General features: G+C 29.5%; 1 protein-coding gene across 1 annotated transcript; it reads right to left on the bottom strand.

The window, feature by feature from the left end:
• Positions 1 to 21,567, bottom strand: LOC113559425 (retinoic acid receptor RXR-alpha-B). The gene is made up of 8 exons (XM_026965240.1): positions 21,050 to 21,567; positions 5,860 to 5,989; positions 2,589 to 2,741; positions 2,363 to 2,528; positions 1,215 to 1,367; positions 1,018 to 1,150; positions 713 to 937; positions 1 to 630 (listed from the first exon to the last, which is right to left on the bottom strand). The coding sequence occupies exons 1-8, from the start codon at positions 21,123 to 21,125 to the stop codon at positions 365 to 367; spliced, it is 1,302 nt and encodes a 433-aa protein (XP_026821041.1). The 5' UTR covers positions 21,126 to 21,567; the 3' UTR covers positions 1 to 364.
• Positions 21,568 to 23,143: the final 1,576 nt, after the last annotated feature.

Genomic DNA, 23,143 nt, shown 5'->3' with positions numbered 1-23,143 from the left:
TAATTTTAAACCATTAGAAGAATATTAATCTATAGAAAAACAAATCTTAATCATTAAGCTATTTAAAATTGGTTAAGAAATGACAGTATTTTAAGATAAGAATAAAATAATTGTTATTTTATTTTAAATTAATATTTTCCAAACACGCTCTTAATCATTAATTCATATACATTTCTAAAATGGTCAAGTGATCAATCTAAAAAAAATGCCATGAAAAATAATAATTCATAAATATGAAAAAATCTCTACAAACAATTCTGTATACATTTTTTAATCTAATTAATAATAATTAAAAGTATAACCATTAGATATAACTATATAAAATATAAGTAATGGTATTATTATCTAGCAAAATTGTTAGAAATCATGTAGCTACTTGAACATCGTGTGATGATGATTCAAGAACTTCCATTAAAAATGTATCAATTGGGGAATCCCCAATAAGTTTATAGAAGAATAAATGTTCCAGACATTTTAAACCAATTGAACGTAACGAAGGAAGCCGAAGAAGTAGTTTAGCAAATCGTCCAGGTTCTTCTGGATGTGTTGTACGACAATATTCTTCTAAGGCAACATAAACCTTATCACGTAGTACTTCTACTTCATTAACAGACTGTAAACCTTTTGAACCTAATATAAAAATAAGGAGTATTTCTAGTATTAGCAATAAAAATGATAAATTTATGTTTTTAATTAACTATTAGAAAATTACCTGGATTAAAAAGAATAATAGTACGCAAACAGCCAAGTTCTGTCCTGTCCATACCCATATCTCTCATTTTAGCAACGAGTTCAGTAAGTACACGATCAAATATAGCTTCAACTCCCGCTTGATGAGCAGAATCTCTATCGACAGTAAGTCCAGTAGCTAAGACTATACCATCTTTTACACTGATCGATCTATGGGAAAATGCTGCAATCATCAACTCATTCCAACCTACAAATAAAAATAATATAAATAAGAATGTTGTATGCTATAAAAGAAATTTGAAACATGTATAATGTATATTCACTAACCAGCTCTCAATAATAAAACTTGATCGCCAAGAGGTAAATTTTTAAAATGCGGTATATGTTTGGCCCACTCAACGAGTTGTATTAATTGTTTGTCAGTTGCTTGACAAATTGCACCAACAGTATGTTGAGGATGCTGAAAAATAAAGCTAAAATAAGCTACACTTATTCACGGTAAAGAATAATAAATAAATCCTCACTTGTTGCTCTATGTACTGCTGTTCAGTCTTTATAGCATCGGCTTTATTTTCAGCCCTTAAAATGAGTTCCACTGGCATGTCAGTATTAGAACTACTTGTGGGTTCAACTTCAATATTATTATGATCTCGATCTTTTGTACGTTGCCTTTCTTCCTAGAATATAATATTGAAACATATAGACGTTACTTATCAATTATAATAGACAAAAATATTTGCTTTTTAGTACTTAATATTATTTATGTTTTAACCAATATTCTTACATATTATTATAAGAATAGAAAACTTTATATTTAAATCAAATTAGTATACAACAAGCAATAAGGTTGTTCCTCAATAATGTATAAATATATCTGAAGGGAAATTTATTTAATATAATTAAAAAGTCAAACTATCAAAAATTAATTTTATTTCTTTAATCTTTTTGTATAAACATTTTATAAACACCAAACAGTATTTTAACAGTAGTTTGTATGATTTCATTTAAAATCTTGTTATTTCATGATCAAGATATGCATGATTATGTGAAAAATTTCAAATGTGCAGCCTAATCATTAAACATTTCATGAAATTGAATAACTGATTATAATTTATATGGTTGTATTATCGTGTGGGAATTTATGTCGATTCAGTTTCTGAGATCTGAATACAGTTTTTAAAGTGATATCAAATTTCAATTTTATGATGAATTTAATTAAAATAAATTTTGTTTTTTAAGGAAAATATGTCTGGGAGTCAGATTTAGATTGTTTTAATCAATATATAATGACATTAACATATCAAATTTTAAAAATGAATTGTTATTTGTTTTGTTATTTCTCAACTATAAAGGTATACAAATCCAAAAAAATGTCCAATGTTTATAAAATTAAATAATTTCTGCTAAACATTTTTTAAAAGTTTTCACAACATTATAATTAGTTTATTACTTACTCGTATTTAATTTTAATAAAAATATCACAAAAATCCAGAGCACCCACCCATTTTAAATAAGCGTCAACATGGTGAAACCTGGAGGTTAAAAATATGGAATGTATCTACTACCTAAACACCATTCATGTTTTATTAGTTTTATATGCCATATATACAGTACAAGCACAGAATTGTCTTAAACTGCTTGCAAATAAAGTCGGATAATAACAATAACGCACCTGGACGGCTTCTCTTTTCATGCCCATGGTCAAACACTTTTGATACCTGCAGTATTGGCACCGATTTCTTTGGCGCTTGTCGATGATGCATTTGTTTTCTTCACGACACGCATAAGACAAATTTTTCCTCACAGTGCGTTTGAAGAACCCTTTGCAGCCCTCGCAACTATATGGAGGTAAATATATTAATTAGCATATCAAATGAAAAAAAAAACAAGAATGTTACCTGTAGACTCCGTAATGTTTTCCACTAGCGCGATCTCCACATATGGAGCATAGATGTTTTGAACCACTAAGTGGATGGTTGGGTGGGTAATTCGGAGAGTCTTGTACATTGCAAGAATTATTCATCATACTGCTCCGATCGACGCTGTATAATCTATATAAACCAGAAAAATGTAATTTAAATTCATTACAAACTTAGTCTATTACATTTTTATTATTAAATATTATAATTTTTTTTAATTATTGATTAGGAACTACTAAAGTTCATAGACAATGTAACAATAAAATTATATCTATATATTTTTAATTCTAATATATACAATATATTACTCTCTGGAACTTTTTAGGATGGTATAATAATTTTATATTACAATATAAATTAATGATTGAATAATAAATACATTTATACACATAAAATATTATAACTCATTATACATTTATTATTCAATAATACATGTTTCCTACATGAATAATGTCTGGCAAAAACTAAAGCTTATATTATTAATATTTTACATAAAATCAATTATATTACATACATATAATCTAATTTTATTTTTGAGGAATAAATAAAAATAAAAACTACGATAAGAATGTTTATGAATTATGAACATATAATTGCACTTTTTAAATAAAATAGATCAACCAAACATTTTTAATCTTGAGCATTTTATTTACAATTCAAGAAGTCACGGTTGTAATGTGAATGTATACACAGAAATATTAAATTATAGTAGTCTCTGCAGCAGCAAAGACAATTGAATTCTAAACATATAAACATTTATATTTATAAAGATCAATCATCAATCACATCATACTGACTAGTATGTGTAATCTATATAGTATTTACTACTAATAATTATTATTATACTTTACTACACATTAAGCCCTCTTATATAGAGGTACTTTAGTGGTATGAGTACTAATGATTCACAATGAAATTGTTAAAAAAGAGGAATAGTAAATATTTGTAAAGTACTGATGAGAGCTTCTTAATTTTTATATATATATATATATATTTTATTATACACCCAATAAAATTAATATTTTGTTTTATAACACAGTTAAAACACAAATACTACAATTCATCACTTGTTTATGGTTTAAAATAATAAAACCCGAGTGATAAAATAAAAATTAATTAAGTACTTAATAGGTTTCAACAATAATACAATACAATAAATACAACAATAGACAATAATTATACTAAAAAAATTTAGCTAGTCACTAATGTTCATTATATTAAAAAAATATAATAGTTGAGGTTAAAACGCATATGGTACTTATTTTAAAATGTTATTATTATAGTACTTAAATCTTACTTAGAGGTAACAAACATCATAAATGGCATGTTATAAGGTATTATAAGCTTCACTTAGAATGTCTTAACAACACCACAACAAATTTGAATAATTTTCTACAATTATACTGTTTTTATTCAACCACACTGTATACAACTGAATATATTTAAATTATATTGTTTATCGATTTTCATATTACATAATCTCTATAACTTTTAAACCTTATTTATGCTGATAGAAATACCTATAGATGATTTGTAAAAAAAACGTATTTGAATAAAAACGATAAACAAATATCAAAACAATACTTTCATAGTTTCATATAAGTTCGTTCAATGTTCAAGTTTCAAACAATGCGTTAACTCAATCCATCATTTAAATTTACCTGTCACTTGAATACATGGTGTACGAATTGGAATACATTTCGAAATGTCGAATACGTCTTCGAAAAATAACAATTTAACATAAAAATAACAATAATCGTTAAAAGACACTATTTGGACCGAACATCGAGTATATAACAAAGCCAAAGATTGAACACACACTATTAAAATATTATGTTCATTGCACAGTGCAAATAATACTATAATGATAAACAAGCACAAAATATTTGTCAGCCAAAATAAATGTTTGTCTTTGGTTTACTGTGATATACACTACGTACACTGAAATATGTACCTACTATGCTAAAATTAATTTACAACTGAGACGTGCACACGACGAGAGCATTGCGAAATGTAATAGAACGAAATAATTGATGAATACTTGTTAATGAAAAAAAAAATCGTATAAACACAACAATGACGATTTATATTGGTTATAAATTTATAATATTAGGTCATTTATGTTTGTTACACGTCGACGGCGCATTATTGATAATGTTAATAATATGTACATCGAGTTCGGTGGAATATTAGATAATATTATGGTATTCAATATTTACATTATTTATAATAATATATAGTAGTATTCATTGTATATTACCTATGCTATGGTAAATTGAATTTCCACGAAAAATAAGAAACTACCTATTTAATTAAATGTTAATGTATACGTGTACCTACATTGCTGTATACATTATACATTTTAAAATACCGACGTATACATCGAATCAGACGAATTCAATTAAAATGTTTGATAATGAGAATATAATATCGGAATGAATGATTATCAGTTTTTTTATCGACCGGTTTTATGATTAGATAGGTATACACATAAACACATACATAATATAGGTACATATATGTAAATATTATTCATGTATGAGGTATCAGTATAGATAAATAACACAAGAATCCGGATTTTTATGGAAAAAAACATTTCATATAAAAGCCTATATTATGCTTATACTGCATAAGAATAAAAAAATATTCGATTGAGACAAAACCTGTAGAATATATATACTATACATAGATGCATAATATAATATTTTAAAAACTATGAATATTTCCTATTATGAAACGTAGGTATAACGAAATAAAAAATATTTTTGTTTGTAACAAGTGCATTCTTTTTGGAATTAATTTTGTCAGATTAAATCAGGTTGAGAGTTCAACATGAGCCTAGTAAAAATAGTTGTACAATTATTAATAATTTAATAACTAATAACTATCATAATTATTATTAATAATTAACACAAATAATAAAGATACATGCAACCAATATAATTTGGTTTATTCTGTTTTTAATATTTGTAATTAAAATATATTATACCAGTGTCAACCTCTTATCCATAGATAAACAAAATAAATGATAAGCATAATAATATTAAGTTTTGAAAAATATAAATAATTACGAGTATATAATACTGCATAATATATTTTGTTTTCCAGCATTTTTGAAAAGATAAATATAAATTGGTTATTATTCCTTTTTTATACTAATTATAAATATTTTCTAGCGCAATATTTATCTATTTGCCTATTGCGGGCGCTTAATTATATAATTATTTATATTTTATTTGATTATTCTTACCCTGCAGGGCTTAGAGGATCTCCAGGGGGGCTACTGAAATTAACCATCAGCGTGGCCGTATCGGGTTTGAGGTCCAAAGGCGACTGAGGTCCCATCGAACTCAGTGACAGATTATTGTCCAATCTTAAACCTGTAAACAACATGAATAAAATATTAATTATTAAATATAAAATATATAATATTCTAGACTCTAGTAAATTACAATTATATGTACATTAAGTGATTCCCGTGTATACAAAACCATTGTAGACAAATTCGATCAAAATCCTACCTACGAGTTACTGTATTATTAAATGTATTTATTTATCTATGTATTTCATACGTATGTACTATAATGTGTATGAGTCAGAGAACAAATATTTTTTGTTTTGTACATCAAACGACTTAAAATTATATTTTAAAAAAATATTTTCAGAAACTTTTCGACATGATTAATCGAGAAAATAGTATTTAATATCAAAACTCAAAATATAAATGTAATAAAATCGAGAAAATAGTTAAAAATGTAAAAATATGCCTTTTAGGCCTTAACCAGTGAAGTGAGTTTAATAAACGATTTTTTGCTGAGTATTAGTATACGCGTACATTTGGATCAGTTTGTTTGAGTACAATAGGTAAATAAGCCAATAAAATTATAAGTTTAATAAGCGACGACTCTCATCGAAGATACATAATATACGGGTAACGTAGATTGCATGGATTCCTGCAACTATCCGTACGACAGTATATATTATTGAATTATGAATTATTATGAAAAAAATTAAACTAGTCAATCAAGACATAATATTATTCGATATATTAAAATCAAATATTATGCATTGTTATATTTATCTCATTTAAATGTTTTCTTGGAAAATTGCCGTATATACGACTATGACTTTACAAGTGATAAAGATAATCGGCGTGCGATTTTTTTTTTCATGCATATATACACGAAGATCTTTTCACGTACACACGATACGTTATAATAAATACCACAGCTATGAGTGATGTTTCTCGAAAATAGCAACAATATAATGCTGTATATATGTCTACCAGTACAATATAATATTATATACATTATACTTGTACATATTATGTAACATATATATATATATATATATACTATACTGCGTTACTGTGAAATCGTGGAGCTATAGAGTAACATTGTACATATCGATATATTATAATGTAGTGTACATAATGCTCATTATAATATTGACTAAGCGTAAATTGAAATATCCATGTATGACAAAATGTACACACTAAATATATGGTAACCTCGGGAAGAACTAAAAAACGTAGTTTTGTTATTACATAAACGTAAATTAATATTATAAATGTGCACATTAATAATTGCAGATAATAAAAAATATTCAATTAACACATTAACACACTATTTATTCCGTTGAAATTGTGCATAAAATTATATATCAACTGTATTTTTTGGTTGCGGTATTTATAAATATAAATTGATTATAATAATACATTAATTATTTGTGGTATTAATCAACACAACACGACAATAAACTATAGCGCAGACCGAAAAGTATTACAAACGCAGTATCTGTACGATGGATATCAAGTTTGTATACCTGGCAATCATAGAAACATTAGCAATAATGACTAGGTAGGTACATACTTAAATAGGTACAATATAGGTAAATTATTTTAATTTTGCAGTCTATTTTTAGCCTTGCGCCAAATGCGCTTAGGGCAATCGATATGGTCAATATTATTATGTTACATTTATGTCGCTCTGTTTTCCCCGAGTATATCATACTATAAGAGCGAAAACTCTCCTCAACCTTCACCTCTACAAATTTAATGTAAAAAAAAAACACAGGTAAGTAGCATTATGATACGACCTTGAATACTTTTATTCACTGCATAATAGGTATCCTCTTTTCAACCGTTGACTTATATGCCCTTGATTTGTTATACATAGTTAACAATAAAAAAAATACATTGAAAGAAAAATGAATAAAAACAAATTTTAATTTATATTATCGCATAATAATAACATATATTTTCTGCGTTGTATATTCACAAACAATAACTCGACAGCCAATATATATATACAACCTAACAGAAAAGCATATTGTGTTTTAGGCAATGAAATAGGTACACTAAAAATATAGTGTTAATTAACACAATGTTCAAAGTTAAGAATTTGATAAGTTCAAAATGATTACCTATCATCATCATTAATAATAAGACGTCTGCGATAATGTTTTATACGCAACTATCGGATTACACTAATTGTTTACGAAGAACAGAGTCGAGAATATTATAAGTAGGTAATATATATAATATAATATAATATACCCAGTATCGGCAGTACCTACATGGATAGAATTAAATACGAGTACCGGCTACTCTTTAATTAGGTTGTATATTCATACATTAGAATCGGATAAATTAAAAAATTGCAAAATTTTACATTTTTGCATTAATTTATATTTTTATCAAAATCCGTAAAAAACTACTTATTCTAAAAACACACACACACATATATATATATATATATATATATATATATATATATATATATATATATGTTATTTAAGATCAGGGAACACTTCAACATATTATATTTTGAGTATACCTTGTCGCTGTCATTGAGTAGATCACTGTAACGGATGGGATAAATTGTAATTCAATGATGATAAATTATTCTATATGAAAAATGATGCGGAAACGATGAGTCACTGATCTCGTTTTATAGATGTTTATTTCGATCTTTTTAAAAAGCATTGAAGTTATTTTTACTACAAAGCACCTATTTGCTATTAGACCTAATTTGCAACAAGAAACCACCTTTAAAATGAAGATTAAAGCTTTTTTACTGTTCTAAAATATGACAAACATAAAAAATAACACGATTAAGCCAATACAATACACATTGCTTCGCTAATCAGAATCAAAAGGAAGGAATAAAATAATCGAGGACATTAAGAATAAAGCCCGGTTATAGCAGGTTTACACTTTAAAGACGCAAATTTATATGCATTAAAAACCAATCAAGTATGCGCTAAAAAATCTTAAATATCCATAAATATATGCAAGAAAAATAAAAATATGCATAAAAAATTATTATAGTAAAAAAAGTTAATTTTAAAATTTATTTTGTTATACTTATTTTAGTTTCCCGATTATTGATCGAAGGTCATATTTAGGAAAACCGTTTATACCTACAAGTACCTATTAATTTATTTTGATATTAATCGAAACCATGAAAATATAATATCTTTTTCTTATATATAGACAATAGTATATATATTTCAAAAATGTTTAAAAAAACATTTAAATATAGGTACACTAAAAGATGATATATGCAATTAAAATTGTAAAATAAGCCCTTAAAATAGAAAAATGTCAAGATATGTAAAAATATGCACTAAAAAAGTTTCATTTCTTAAATCGTTATATTATGAAATAAATGTTGTGTTCACTTAGTATATCATAGGATCAACCAGAATAAATAAACAAATACATTCGAATCCGCGCTCTAGCTATATCACTATTTTACGCACACACTTAACATACATGCTCGTACTGACATACTCTACCTCTATAAATTTTCAATTTAGGTACCAATTATTAGACGATCACATTATCCATAGTTTCATCGATTTTTTTGGTATTTTAATTTTTAAGTGATGAGCTATAAGTATAGAATATAGATACTTTAAAATTCTATCATTTTTAAATTTAAAATTTATCACTAAGTAAATTTCCACGCATATACATTGTAACCTAACTTAGTATGTTATGTAACTTATGTGTGAGGGTAAGAAAGACTGATAATAAACGAGTGTGTAACTCGTAAAATGTATTATTATTTTATGTTTTTATTTATATTCGTTCCGTATATAAAATGCGCGCATATTATAATTTAATCGCAATATAACATATTATCATAATATCATAACTACATATATAACTACGAATGTTACAACGTTTCGACCTATGATTTAACAGTCGTCTAGCCAGTAGATGCAGAAGGGGTCTCAAGTATTATTTAATTATCTATACTAAAGATATTTTGTAGAGAATATCATAATATCATATAGTTAATTATATACCGCGGTCCATTTGCACTAGAAAATATTTAATGAAATTACACTTATATGGTTCCCTTGTCCCTCCTGCAAATTTACCTGCAGGTGATCTATCAAACGCAAAACACTCATTACTTAAAAACTATAAACATTTTTGAAAATATTTTTTATTACATCATTTTAAATCGTTAAAAATAACCTTTTATAAAAGAAATTATAGTATTTTTCACTTTATTTAAAGACAATTGTATTTTTTTATTAAATTATAAAATCAATACCACGAAAAGCATAAAAAAATCCATTATTATTATTTAGTTAGAAAATTAAACAGTCTCGTTGTTAAAAATTCAAGTATATATTGTGATAATATTACATAAACGAACAATTTGTATCTTTAATGATATCTGTTATATTAATATAACACCCAAAAATTAGAATTAAACTATTATTTCATAATTTTTAAAGTATTAATTATTTCATTACATCAAAAAAATTAGATATTAATTTAAATTCATGTTCAAATATTCAAACATTTTATCGTAAATCTAAATATTTTTGTTTACTTACTTAAAATAATATTTTTTTATTTATCAGTTTAATGCAATTTTTTTCATTTATTTGAAATAATTATTATGTAATTGATTATAAACTAATGGTTTTAATGAAATTCATAATTAATTGAAGTAAACTAGAATATCAAGAAATCAATGTAATCAAAATTGAATTTTGGACGAGTAGTTATGAGTTATACGTATTTAAAGAATAGATGAGCGGAGTAGAGTAATTCAAGGAAACCTTGCAAAATATTGATCCACTTCTCCACTCATATAAACTTAAATTCGAGTTATAATTATTCGTCTCGTCAACATACCGCCTTTAATTTACCTACCTCCTCCACTAATTAGGGTTTAAACTTTATAAATGAACCACTTTGGCAATGTATGTTTATTGCCAATTCTGGCCCCTCCTTTTCTATCTCACAAACCTACGTACTTTTAACGATTATATTTCACTGTTATATAATATCATACTTGTAATTTTAGTAGTATTAATGTTAAATGTAAATCGGGCTTACGCCAGTATTGTATGCTTAAGTAAATAAATAAATATGCTATTAAAAATGTATATGTTGTTGATCATATTATAAGGGTAAACAACTAAAAAATAAAAATCTTTTGAAAAGCGTCAAGTGTTTTTCGAAAACAACAAGTGTCTCGCGTTAAATGGATCACCCCGTATAAATTATATTTCTGGTAATATAATTATGATTTGACAGAACAAAATAGGTACGCAATATACACACGCGGTACCTACACCGTTTACTGCATGTATATATATTACCTATTATACTTTATAAAAACGTTTAGTGTACCTATATATGCACCGTGTGTCCATGGTTTACGAACCATTGGCGGTGGAATACCACATAACAACGTATGGGAAAAAAACACACGTAGGCACATCCAAACGAAATTTTCACGTATGGGGGTAACCCAATCAAATCAATTGCAGCGAGAAACGGCCTTGACATTTTGACAACGTCTAATAATGGAACGAGCGGACGAGAGCTTTATATATATATATATATTTTACACGCGACTATTATATATACTCGCTCTCGTATGTACACGTGTGTTAAGTGTAACGTGTAAGTATAAGTTAATTATTTACGAAATGCAGCGAACTGCAGCACCCGGACAGAGTCGGGTGGGAGATTTCAATGCAGTTATAAGTATGTACGCGCGCGCGCATTACAAAAACTCACGTCGAGCGTTCGTTTTATCGAATTTGTACAAGGTCAGTGCTTGCGCGACGATATTGGACGACATGTCGCATTTCGAATTCGAATACCTACAATACTAATTAACCGATAAGTATCTAAATCAAAACGATACGTATATATTGTTATATGTCGTTCTATAATGTTATTGTATATATTATACTATGTAACCATATAGGTATATTAAATAAATAATAAATTAAAGAAAACGGTATGGATATCTTTTCCCCGCCTTACACGTCCACGACAGAAGTTGACGCACATACATATTGGGTCATCGGGCAGTCGCGGTATATGGTATAACGTATACACACTGTGTATTGCTAAATAGACGTAATATTATTATACGACGTAGGTATTAGGATTGGGTTACACAGAGCATTCAGGGTCAAAACCACATTTCCGCTTCAGATATATCTGCTTTAATGCATTTCATTTTTGATTTACCAATTCTAGACATGCAGTATATGTAATACGTCTTATTAAGTATATAATGTATATTATGGGCACGATGATGTGTACAATACTACGACAGCAAAATCGGTCGTTTTTAATTAAAAATAAATCGTTATTGAAACAATAATGCGGGTATTATACAAGTACCTAACTTATAACTTATAAGTATATATACGTACGAGACAACAATAAAAATAAACGTTTGTAAGTTAAAACTCAATACTATTGTATCATGTGTATTGTATACACCAGTGATGGTCAACTTAATAATGGCGATACAAATAACATTTAGTTCTAAGAAAGTGATAAAAAAAAGTCAATTTTTATGTAATCTAAACAGCAAGCCTAGAAAATTTGAAAATATATCCCTTGGTAAGTTTGTTATACATTCATAGTAGTATAAATAAAACACAAATATTATTATGATTTTTTATAATGATTCAACACAACACAAATATTATACATAACGATTTATATTGTATTTTAACCGAAAGACACAATTGATTTTAATTTCAGATTATAATTTTACTGTTGTAACGTCGACATTTTTATGTCAAATTCCCATTGTTTTCTTCTGTTAAGTAAACTAAAAATGAAAAGAGGAATTCGCGAGAAAATATCACTTATAAAGTTATAAATAATAAAACAAATATTTTTAATTCAAAAGCCTCACAAAATATCATTCGAAAAGTTAAATTTAAATTTTCTGATTTTTAGTGACGATAATAAGTACAAAATAAGTTTTGGACTCTATACAGACTTACTCGAAAAGCCATAATTTAAATTTATACTTCAGTCCGCCAATCCAATGACAGGCCTTATTTAAAACTTTAAAATTTTTAAATATCCCAGCTATTACAGATTACAATACACAAATAGTATTAATTCATGTAATGAAATTAATCAATTTTAGGTATTAGAATTTTTTCAAACAAGATACACATAATCAGTATCACAACAGTATGACAGTATGAGTAGGAATGAAAACAGAGATTTAAATATGTAAATTATAAATACAAATAAAAACAATATGTATGATAAACGTGATAGGTATAATATATTAATATAATTATAATAATCAACTAGGACTACTGAGTTGTATTATACGTAAAATATTTTATCCACACTATCGATACCGTATTATTTAATCATTATTAATATTTTATGTAATACAACTGAAAACAATTACACTGATATACTGAAATTGATATCTGAAAACAAATAAGATCCAAAATGTACCTAGCATGCATCTTTTGCATCTTGAACCTATAATATACATACATAGAAAAATGTACGTCAAGAACAATTTATTCCACTTTGTTATTTTTAATATTGAGTAAATTGATCTATTATCAAATTGAAGATGTTTATAAATTGCTTCAAAATTATAGTACTAAAAAATCAAATGTGAGGCATTGATAATATTCATAACAGAAAATTAATTCTTATTAGCATATAATTTACTATGTTCTGTAATATGCAATAGAAAGACGGAGACAACAAATGCAGGTATGTCGTCCTTTTAAGGAGTTTAATATAGGCAATATGAAGAAAACATTCGTACGAGCCGGTTGATTGCGTATTAACTGATCATTAATTGGTGCGTCTACATAATATCATAACTTTAACACGCACATGTACATTTTAATATCATACTGACCATACTGTAGATTGGAAGACTGTTTTTTTCTTACTAATACTTTTCATTGTCCATCATAGTCTATGTATATTGGATTTCAACAACTTTACATTTCCTTTTTAAACCGTTTTTCTTATAATATATCTACTCCTATATTTTCCACGAAATATTTATTAATATTACTTCATATTTCAAAGAATTTCGATTATACATAAGTACATTAAAATAAAATGCCGTTATTTAATGGTTAAGCACCCCATCCCTTAAATTGTTTAGATTATTCAAGACTAACTCTATATATCTTGTTATATAAAAATTAAATCTTAGCTATATCCATAGTTGTATAATACAATATTTCATACTTCAATATACAAGAGATTTTTAGACATTATTCAGAGAACTATAGTGAGTATTTTTGAACAATAATAAAAAATAAATAATACGAGTTAACCACATTTTTGTATTTTACGAACTAATGCAATGCAATCAACCAAGAATTCTAAGCAAATCAGTAGTAATATTTTCTGACAATAATGATTATTTCAACTATATGTCAAAATTTGACAATCAACGCATATATATATATATTTATATATATAATTATTATACATATTTATGTTGATGGGAGATGAACGCACCAATTTTACATTGGCGAAGCATATGAAGAGCAGCATAGGGCATATTCTGAGGCATATTATTCATTTACCTATAGTAATTATAATTACTAATAGTAACTAACCATGTAATCATCTAGATGTCTATTGTGATATAATGTGAAAATAAGTCTATAAACAACAAAACTCAAAGTAGAGTAGCAGTTAAATATACTTAATATAGACTACACTAGAGGATACCAATTATATTGGCAACATTAAGCCGGTTGTCATATTGTATCACGTCCCGTATATTTGATACATAAGTAGCAAAATGGTAACATGTTACATACAAGTTTGTTTAATGTAGGTACACTATTCTACATGACAATATTGTGCGTTCACGGGGTAGTACTAATCAGAATAAGTTGTTGACTATTGCAACAGAGAATTTTATTTGTTAAATGTACCTATACCATTGTCAATTACATACGGTAATATGTATTATAAATTATATCTTTGATATAATTATAATACATTTACATTTATCATTATCAATGATATTTGAGTGAGACAATAATGATAAGTGCTACTAGTTTGGTATATAGTAGTCTACGGTATATATTATTTATAGTTGTTAATAATACTTAAGATTTTAATTTTTTTATATGACACATGTGATCCTGTAATAATCCCATGCAGATAATATGTGCACTTAGTAGTAAATGTGGTAGAAGTTAAAAAATATTATCTAACCCTCATATAATATAATACAGTTGCTTTAACAGAAAAAAAGAATTATACATAAAACTATAAAAAAAAATTGAATTTAAATTGCAAAAATGTAAAACCTGCATCGGTACCTACTTGAGCAAACCTAATAGATCAACTTTCAGAACTAATATTTTTATATTTATATTAATAATCTATAGTTTTACAATATAGTCAGTATGACCTAACCTAACCTGAGGTTGGTAATAATACAAATTTATTTCATTATTTAGTAATAGTATAATTTTTATCAAATTAAACATAAGTTTGACAATAATAAAACAATATCTTGATATTTCATAAAAAAAAATACATTTTTTTTTTTTTGTAAATAAACATTGAGGCAACAGCCAACAGGTACCAGTTAATCGTAAAAAATAAATAGTGGAAGTAAAATTCACGAAATGTTATAAAAGAATGAACTATATAGACATATAGTAATTGTATCCATACATTATATCCACAAGATAATTAAATTTCCAAATAATAGATTATATATTATTTATTAATTTGTGTTTTAACTATATTTTTTTTAAATTAAATACATATATAAAATATCTCTAAAATTATATTTTATGATGATAAAACTACCTAAACGTTTATGATTCAATCTGCACGATAAAAAATAAAATGTTAAAAAATAAAAACTTTGGGCAATTAAATTGTCATTTCAACGATGGTATTTTAGAAGCCAGCCGAGAGTGAAATATTGAAATAGAAAAAAAAATGTAAACTATTACATTTGAAGTGTTTGCCAAGGATTGAATTACTGCCACTTACTCGTAAAATAAATAAATAAACATTAAGAAATAACAGTGAACGAAAAAACCACTAGTAGCTCGTAAATATTCACAAGAGTCGACGTCGCAACACGTGTGGTACGAAACGACCGGAAAAATCACATAAAACAAGGAGAAGGAGATGACGATATATAATATATATCAAAACAATACGGTAAAAATGTAAGATAAATATGGGCTCGAGTCGACGACGACTAAAAATAAATTTACGTTTATCAAGTGTATCAAAAAACAGTCAGACGAAATACTATTATATATCATGTGTGCACATATTGTTATATCTTTGACACAACAAATCTGATGGCAAAAAACTCAATTAAAAAAAGAACTCGCCCAAACCCATTACGTTTGTTTTTCTCGATCACTACAAGTATACGACGTATTTTCTACAATATTGCAGTAAAAATATTATTTTTTATCACACTTACGAAGTAAGTTTAATTTTTAATGCCAGTTGAAGTATTGGCAATTGAAATTTTTCTGTCCAACGGAAAGTAAATGCATCCCGGCAGGCGGAAAATATATTATCCAAAGTAGATCATATCACATATCGAAATTTTTTGTCTAATATAATATATCAAATTTTATACCTAGTTGCTGGTATAATAGATAGGTTACTCCAGTGATGTTCTATATGTTTGGGGAATCAATAGACACCGAGAACGGTAAGAATAAATGTCTGAATAAATAAATAAATTATTTCATGTATAACATCTGCAGTAGTTTAAAACAAATAAAAAAAATGTTACCAACAAGGCAATAACAGGAAACCCTTTGGTTTTTCGTTTTTGAGTGGACACAAAAATGTTTTCAGAAACACATTTATTGTGTCGCTAAAAATGGATTAAATGTTGTGGGATTTAATTTACTTCATCTCCGATTTATCAGGATACAGAAAGTTGCTGTATTGACGGCTTAGTGTACCTACACTTAGCATCACAATGATACGGTGAGAAATAACCTATTTCAGTCGTGGATGAGTCAGAAATACATTGAAATATTATCTTTTCATAAAAAAATATGAGTAGCCAATACCTACGTACCTACGTAGCTATACGTTTACTATTATTATTTGTCATCTTTTACGCAATACCGAAACTACTTATATATCGATATTTCGGTTAATTCAGAAACTATAATTAACTGTTTGGACTTTTGGTGTTAATCCGCGATGACTATAGATTCACCAAATTGTTTCATATACACGGAACAACACGAGAATAACTCAACTGCAGTAGTTATAGAACCCTCTTTCTTGTACGGTCACATAGAAAAAATTGAAATCGTGAACAGTAGAAGGTACTATTTTAAATAGAAAAAAATATATATATTTTACATGATTATAATTACAAATTTAAATAGATAGTTTTATGTGGTCATATGATTTTATTGTAGATTTCAAACAAATAAATAAATATATTATAATGTGTAGAAACAAAATACAAAAAATCAAAGGAAGTAGATCTTGGAAAAACGCTGAAGATGTTATCATTTTACACTGTTTTGCAAGTTGTTCATTTTCTTTATACATTTTTTACTTTTAAACCTACTCAAATGGAAATAACAGCCCTGAATTTTTTGTTTGTGGTTTTAAAATTGTCCATAGTTTATCAACTATCAAAAGTGTTCACTTCGCTCGGGGCGCCCATGGAGACGTTCGTGTACATATAATTTTAATCTGATAAATGGACAGAAAGTTTTCCACCGAAAAAGCCATTTACTATTCGATAAAGGTCGTTACGCAACGCTTCAATCGATATCGGAAATTTAACTTTTTTATGTGTAGACGCATTAATTAATATTTTATTCGCAATCGTTTATTGTCGTTACTGCGCGGACTCTGGTCTTTTCGCAGCAGCGGTCGCAGGGACGCGACTTTTGCCACACCGTCCGATCGTTTCGAAACAATATTTCACATGCAGGTCCGTCGTCCAAAAGCCCAAAGGCCGCCGCAACAACTGCTGCACGTGTCGGCAGAGCGCACATGCACCGACACGCGCTCGTAGGTCGGTGTTTCGTGTTGCGAAACGTGATGATGGTTTATAACAATATCAACATTAACAACATACACAATAATTTTATAACGATCTGTTGTGTTATCTGCGAACAAGGGCGGGGCGAGCGCGCGCGCGTATTACGACATAGCGGTGATGTGTACTCGAGTACGGATGAGCGCGGCTGTACCGTCGTGTCGTCATCGCGCCGCGCCGGAGGAGTCGGGTGCCGGGCCTACCACCGCGAGTTTTCCAGCCTGCACGCGCACGCAAACACGTACGTGTGCGACTGCGACAGGCAGGCCTCGTGCGTCCCGCGCGAGATATGACGACCTTGACGTGCGAAATAGGAAGCTCCCGGTAGGTCAGCGGAGCGGAGAGGACGGGCGCACGGCGGCGGCGGCGACCTTGAAGGTGGCAGTGCGCCCGCCCGCCACCGCTAACGACCGTATCGTCGTTGTCGTCAATCATTTTTCATTCCTTTCCCGCGCCGCCACACACCGAAGACGACCACAACGCCCCCCCCCCGACCACTGCACAAGTCGACGGATATTATTATTATTATTATTAATATTGTCACGATACATAACTATTATGATTATTATTATTATTATTATGGGTAGGTACGCGCAACGTACGACATACGTCACGTAGGTACACGGGGGAATTGCGATGATAATATGACAACCGCGGACGATGGAGATGGTGTATATACATCATTACTTATTACGACCACATTATTATATTGTGCAATGTGAATAATAATATAAATTTATAATACGAATAGTTCTATAAGGATCGACGGTGTATGTAGAACGCGAGCGAGCGCGTTTATCGTTATACCTATTAAAATATTGTATTTAGGTGTATAAATAAACGACAACGCGGCTCAAACCCATATAATGACAGCGTAACATAATCTCGACGGCGACGTGGACGCATGCTGATCGATTTTGCTATTAATTTTTTTTCTGACAACCTCGAGAAATACAAGGTGCTTATACGGCGGATGTGGTTACACGTACACTGGTGTATGTAATATTGTGTTATTACCACCTACGATTTTGAGACGGACGCGTAGTTAGTCAACCTCTAATGTGAATAAAAAATAAAAACGTCCAAGTCGAGAGCGGCGTTTGACACGCGCGGCGGATCGACTAGAGTTTTCCCATCTGTGGATTACCATATTTTGTGTTTTTAGACTATATATAACACGACAGTAACAATGGTTATTAATAATATAAATACGATCGCGATACGATTTAAAAAAAGCTTATATTATAAAACGTGATCGGAGATTTTTTTTACGACATTAATTCCAATACCGCAGAATTGACGCGTATTTATCCTACATCAAATGAATATCAAATCAAATTCATATTATTAACAATATATAATTTCATCTAAATGTATGCAGCCGTGCAGCAAAGTGGTTAAAACTAACGAAACGGTTTCGTAACATTGATTATTCCGTTTCTTTTTATCACGACTGATTTATTCAACGATACGTACATTTTATGATGAATAAAATATACATTGAATTACATTAACTATAACGCTTGGCAACATAAAATTCGTATACGCGAGTAGTACGATATAGATGACCCAAGTGAACAAAAATACGTATTATGTATTATGCATGGTGATGAAAAGAACTCTCACAACTACCTTATATCCTTATAAATACATTATTATTGTTATTGTATTAGTATTTTTATTGTACTATATGCCTATATTGTAGGTATCGATTTCAGTTAATACAAGATACAAGACATGTATTAATTTATGTTATAGTTACAAAATAAAAATTATTAAAGTAATAGTTTCGATAACATTGAAAGTTTATGATGCGCAGCGTATAAAAATAATTTTAATTACATTAAGATAATTTTTATACTCAACACACAATGCATTCATCATACATACTTATATTTTATAAAATAATATGATTACGAAAACAATAAGTAATTAGATGATTGTAAATTTGAATCCAAAAACTAAAAACTGTTGACTAAGTATTTAATTACCATATTTTATTGATAGACAATTTGGTTGCCAATTAAGCCATATTCCACCAAAATAATGCAATAATCAAAACGACAGAAAACCCGGGACGACCAACGACATCACAACAACAATTCTATTTTCGAAAAATAATCCTCTCTATCTAATATATGCTATACATCACTCGAACGTTAATAATTTTAAAATTTAGACCAGCAACACACTTAACATATCACTTTTGGACAAATAATATATTATACAATCTAAGTAGTTCGCGGAAAATTATGATTCAAAGATTTCCACGACTACAAACGGCGAATGGAACGTTGGAAAAAACCACCTCGAACTGTTTGATAAAAATCACGTTCTACATTATTGTATAATATTATCGAATAAAACAATAACTTTTGTGGGCATAATGGAAATCGAAAAGAGACGAAGAAACGGAAAATGAATGATCGCATTCAGACAAATTTGGTAAAATCTTTTGGTAATAATTTAACGAAACTCGTCGAACAGCAGAATATTATTCTCGTCTTGCCTTACATACGTAGTAGATAAATAAGTAGACCTTCTCCCCCCGTTTTGAGCCGAGAAGGGAGTCGGCTCCGTTCGACCGTTATATAACAGATAACTGTACAAACATATTCTAGAATTTCGGTCGTTTAATCCGGTACACACACAAAGACAATAACACCCGCAGAATCTTGAATTATTTATACCGGTATATCGAGAAATTATTGTTTGACATGTCCTAAAAAACGTCAAATAGTATTTAATTCGTGAACAACGTAGTCAATGTCATCGTCGCATGATATACCGTATGAAATTATATGAAATGCGGTAAACTGTGGTATGAAATAGGGGAAGGAATAAATAAAAAAGAGAGGGCAGGTTACACATTTACACCCGGTATTACACAAGCGTTATGAACCGGTATCACAAACGAATTTCTTTATTTTATAGGTACCGGTATATGTTCGTTTTAACGGGAAATTCACACCGGACGAACAAATTTCCAGACACAATACATAGGCACCTAATATAATCACATTTTTATACTAATAATACTACAACATTCGCGTATAACGAGAGTCGTCGCGTTTTTACCTCTGCCCCAGTGGTGCGCGGCCCTGCTCTGTATGATGGCCGACACAGACATCATGGGTTTTTCCTTCTTGAACATGATGTTCGAGCGCTCGGCCCGGCCGGCGTTGTGCGGGTGCTGCAGCCGTGCACGGCGGACGGCGGAGACGGCACGCGCTCGCGACCCGGCGGACGACGACGCGGCGACAATAATAATAAACGTGAAATAGTATTTGAACGGCCGACAAAATCGCAAAACGCTACGATAAAACAACTATATGTATTATTATTATTATTGTCGTGACGTTACAGTGTTATATAGTGCTGTGCTGCAAGAGCGCCTGTTCTCCGGACCACCGCGAACGACCCACTGATCCCGCGAGCCGGCCGACGCACGCCGATATAGCTATATTACGGCGATGTACCTCTGCCCACCGAGTGACACAGTTTTGGCGCGAGCGGCACACACGCCGGAGCATCAGCGGCGGCGATATGTGGTGGCGACGGCGCGACAGCGACAGCACGGCGGCGAGTAGGTACGCGCCGCAACGGACGGCAACCAAATAAGCACGCTGCTCGGTCGGCGGCCGCAGACGAAACCTCGCCGCCGCCGCAGTGCCCCACCATTCGCCGCGAGACTGCAATAACGCTACTAGATTATTATTATTATTTATTAATATACATGTTGTCGTTTACCGGCGCTGCTACAATGTTGTCTTAATAAAACATTCATAAGTTCGTAACGGCTATATCTGTTACGTCATACATCGTCACCCGACCCTACCATCACCTCTTAATCACCTTTATCCCCTCTCAACGACCCCATAACCCTTGGACGATGACGATTACCGACATGATGTGCTCATTTGCTCCAAAATACAAAATATATGTATGTTTGTTCCGACATCTCATTTACGCTGAATTTACCATGTGTAAACCTTTTACAATAACGACTTGGTGTAATTCATGTTTAAAGACAGAACATTATGTCATTAGGAGGTATCCTAAATCAGATACATTGTAATCAAAAATATTTTCAAAAAATTAATTATTCGCTGTATTCCACCATCAACAACAGTAAATGATGAGTTATAATGTGTAAAAAATTAATGGTACTAAAAATTAACCGTTCGTGTAACTAAAAAAGTAAATTTTCGGGAAACCGTTTCGACCAAAGCCATTTTATTCGTTTTAAAAATAAGCTGGCAATGGTTATTAAATAATATTTGAGTTTCATTTATCGTTACCCAGGTTCCAGAGAAAATCACGGGGAGGCGGAACACAATAATTATTATATACTTTTTTATCTCACTATCGAATTAATGACAAAATGTTGAAGGACATCTATATTATGAAGGAGTTTCCTCATGACTATAAGTTATAACAGTTACCTACATGACGTATAAGTTAGCTGTCACTAGTAATCAAGTTTCGAGTTATGGACAGTTTTAATATAAAATATTTGCTTAAATCAATATTGAACGATGGCTAAGTTTATAAAAAGTAAGCGAGATAAAAACATGGTGGCTTTTAATAAATATAAATACGATTTCGTTTAGAAAATTCGTTCGCGATGGGTGAAACGTTTATGTTCAGCTATACATATTTTACACGTTTAATTCTAATGGGATGAATGAAAGTAATAATGAAAGTATATTTTAAATACTGACCACCTTCGACAGGTTAAGAAATATTAAAAGGAAAAACAAGAACATAACAAAAAAACGTATTCTGTTTTATAAATTTAGCGAAATCATTAGGTAAGTATGAGTTTGTACAAAATATGTGTAAGAATTAAAATTAAAATAATAATTTGTATTTTGTGATGACTTTACAAAAATGTTAGTAAAAAATAATAATATATTATATTATTTATAAACTATTACCAGGCCCTTTGGTCGAAAGGGCCTAAAGGGGTATCTGGGCGAAACGAGAAAGGTTGATTTTGGGCGAAACAATCCACTCCCAAATGTTCGTAACATTTAAAATTTTAATAGTTAAAATGGTTAATTTTAAATACCTATCGTAGTTTACTAAATGTACTATTCGCTGTTTTCTATACTTTAATTTTTAGGTAATATTTACCAAAGTACCCTACCCTATTTGCCCATCTCTGAT

Source organism: Rhopalosiphum maidis, chromosome 3 (genome assembly GCF_003676215.2).
Source record: "Rhopalosiphum maidis isolate BTI-1 chromosome 3, ASM367621v3, whole genome shotgun sequence".
NCBI lineage: Eukaryota > Metazoa > Arthropoda > Insecta > Hemiptera > Aphididae > Rhopalosiphum > Rhopalosiphum maidis.
This window is presented reverse-complemented; position numbering and strand designations above follow the sequence as displayed.

Coding starts and splice junctions, on each gene's coding strand:
- LOC113559425 (XM_026965240.1), bottom strand. CDS start 21,125: ATGTTCAAGAAGGAAAAACCCATGATGTCTGTGTCGGCCATCATACAG. Junction 5,990..21,049: donor CGCGCACCACTGGGGCAGAG/GTAAAAACGCGA, acceptor TGTTGTTTACAG/GTTTAAGATTGGACAATAAT. Junction 1,368..2,362: donor TGAAAAGAGAAGCCGTCCAG/GTGCGTTATTGT, acceptor ATTATATTCTAG/GAAGAAAGGCAACGTACAAA.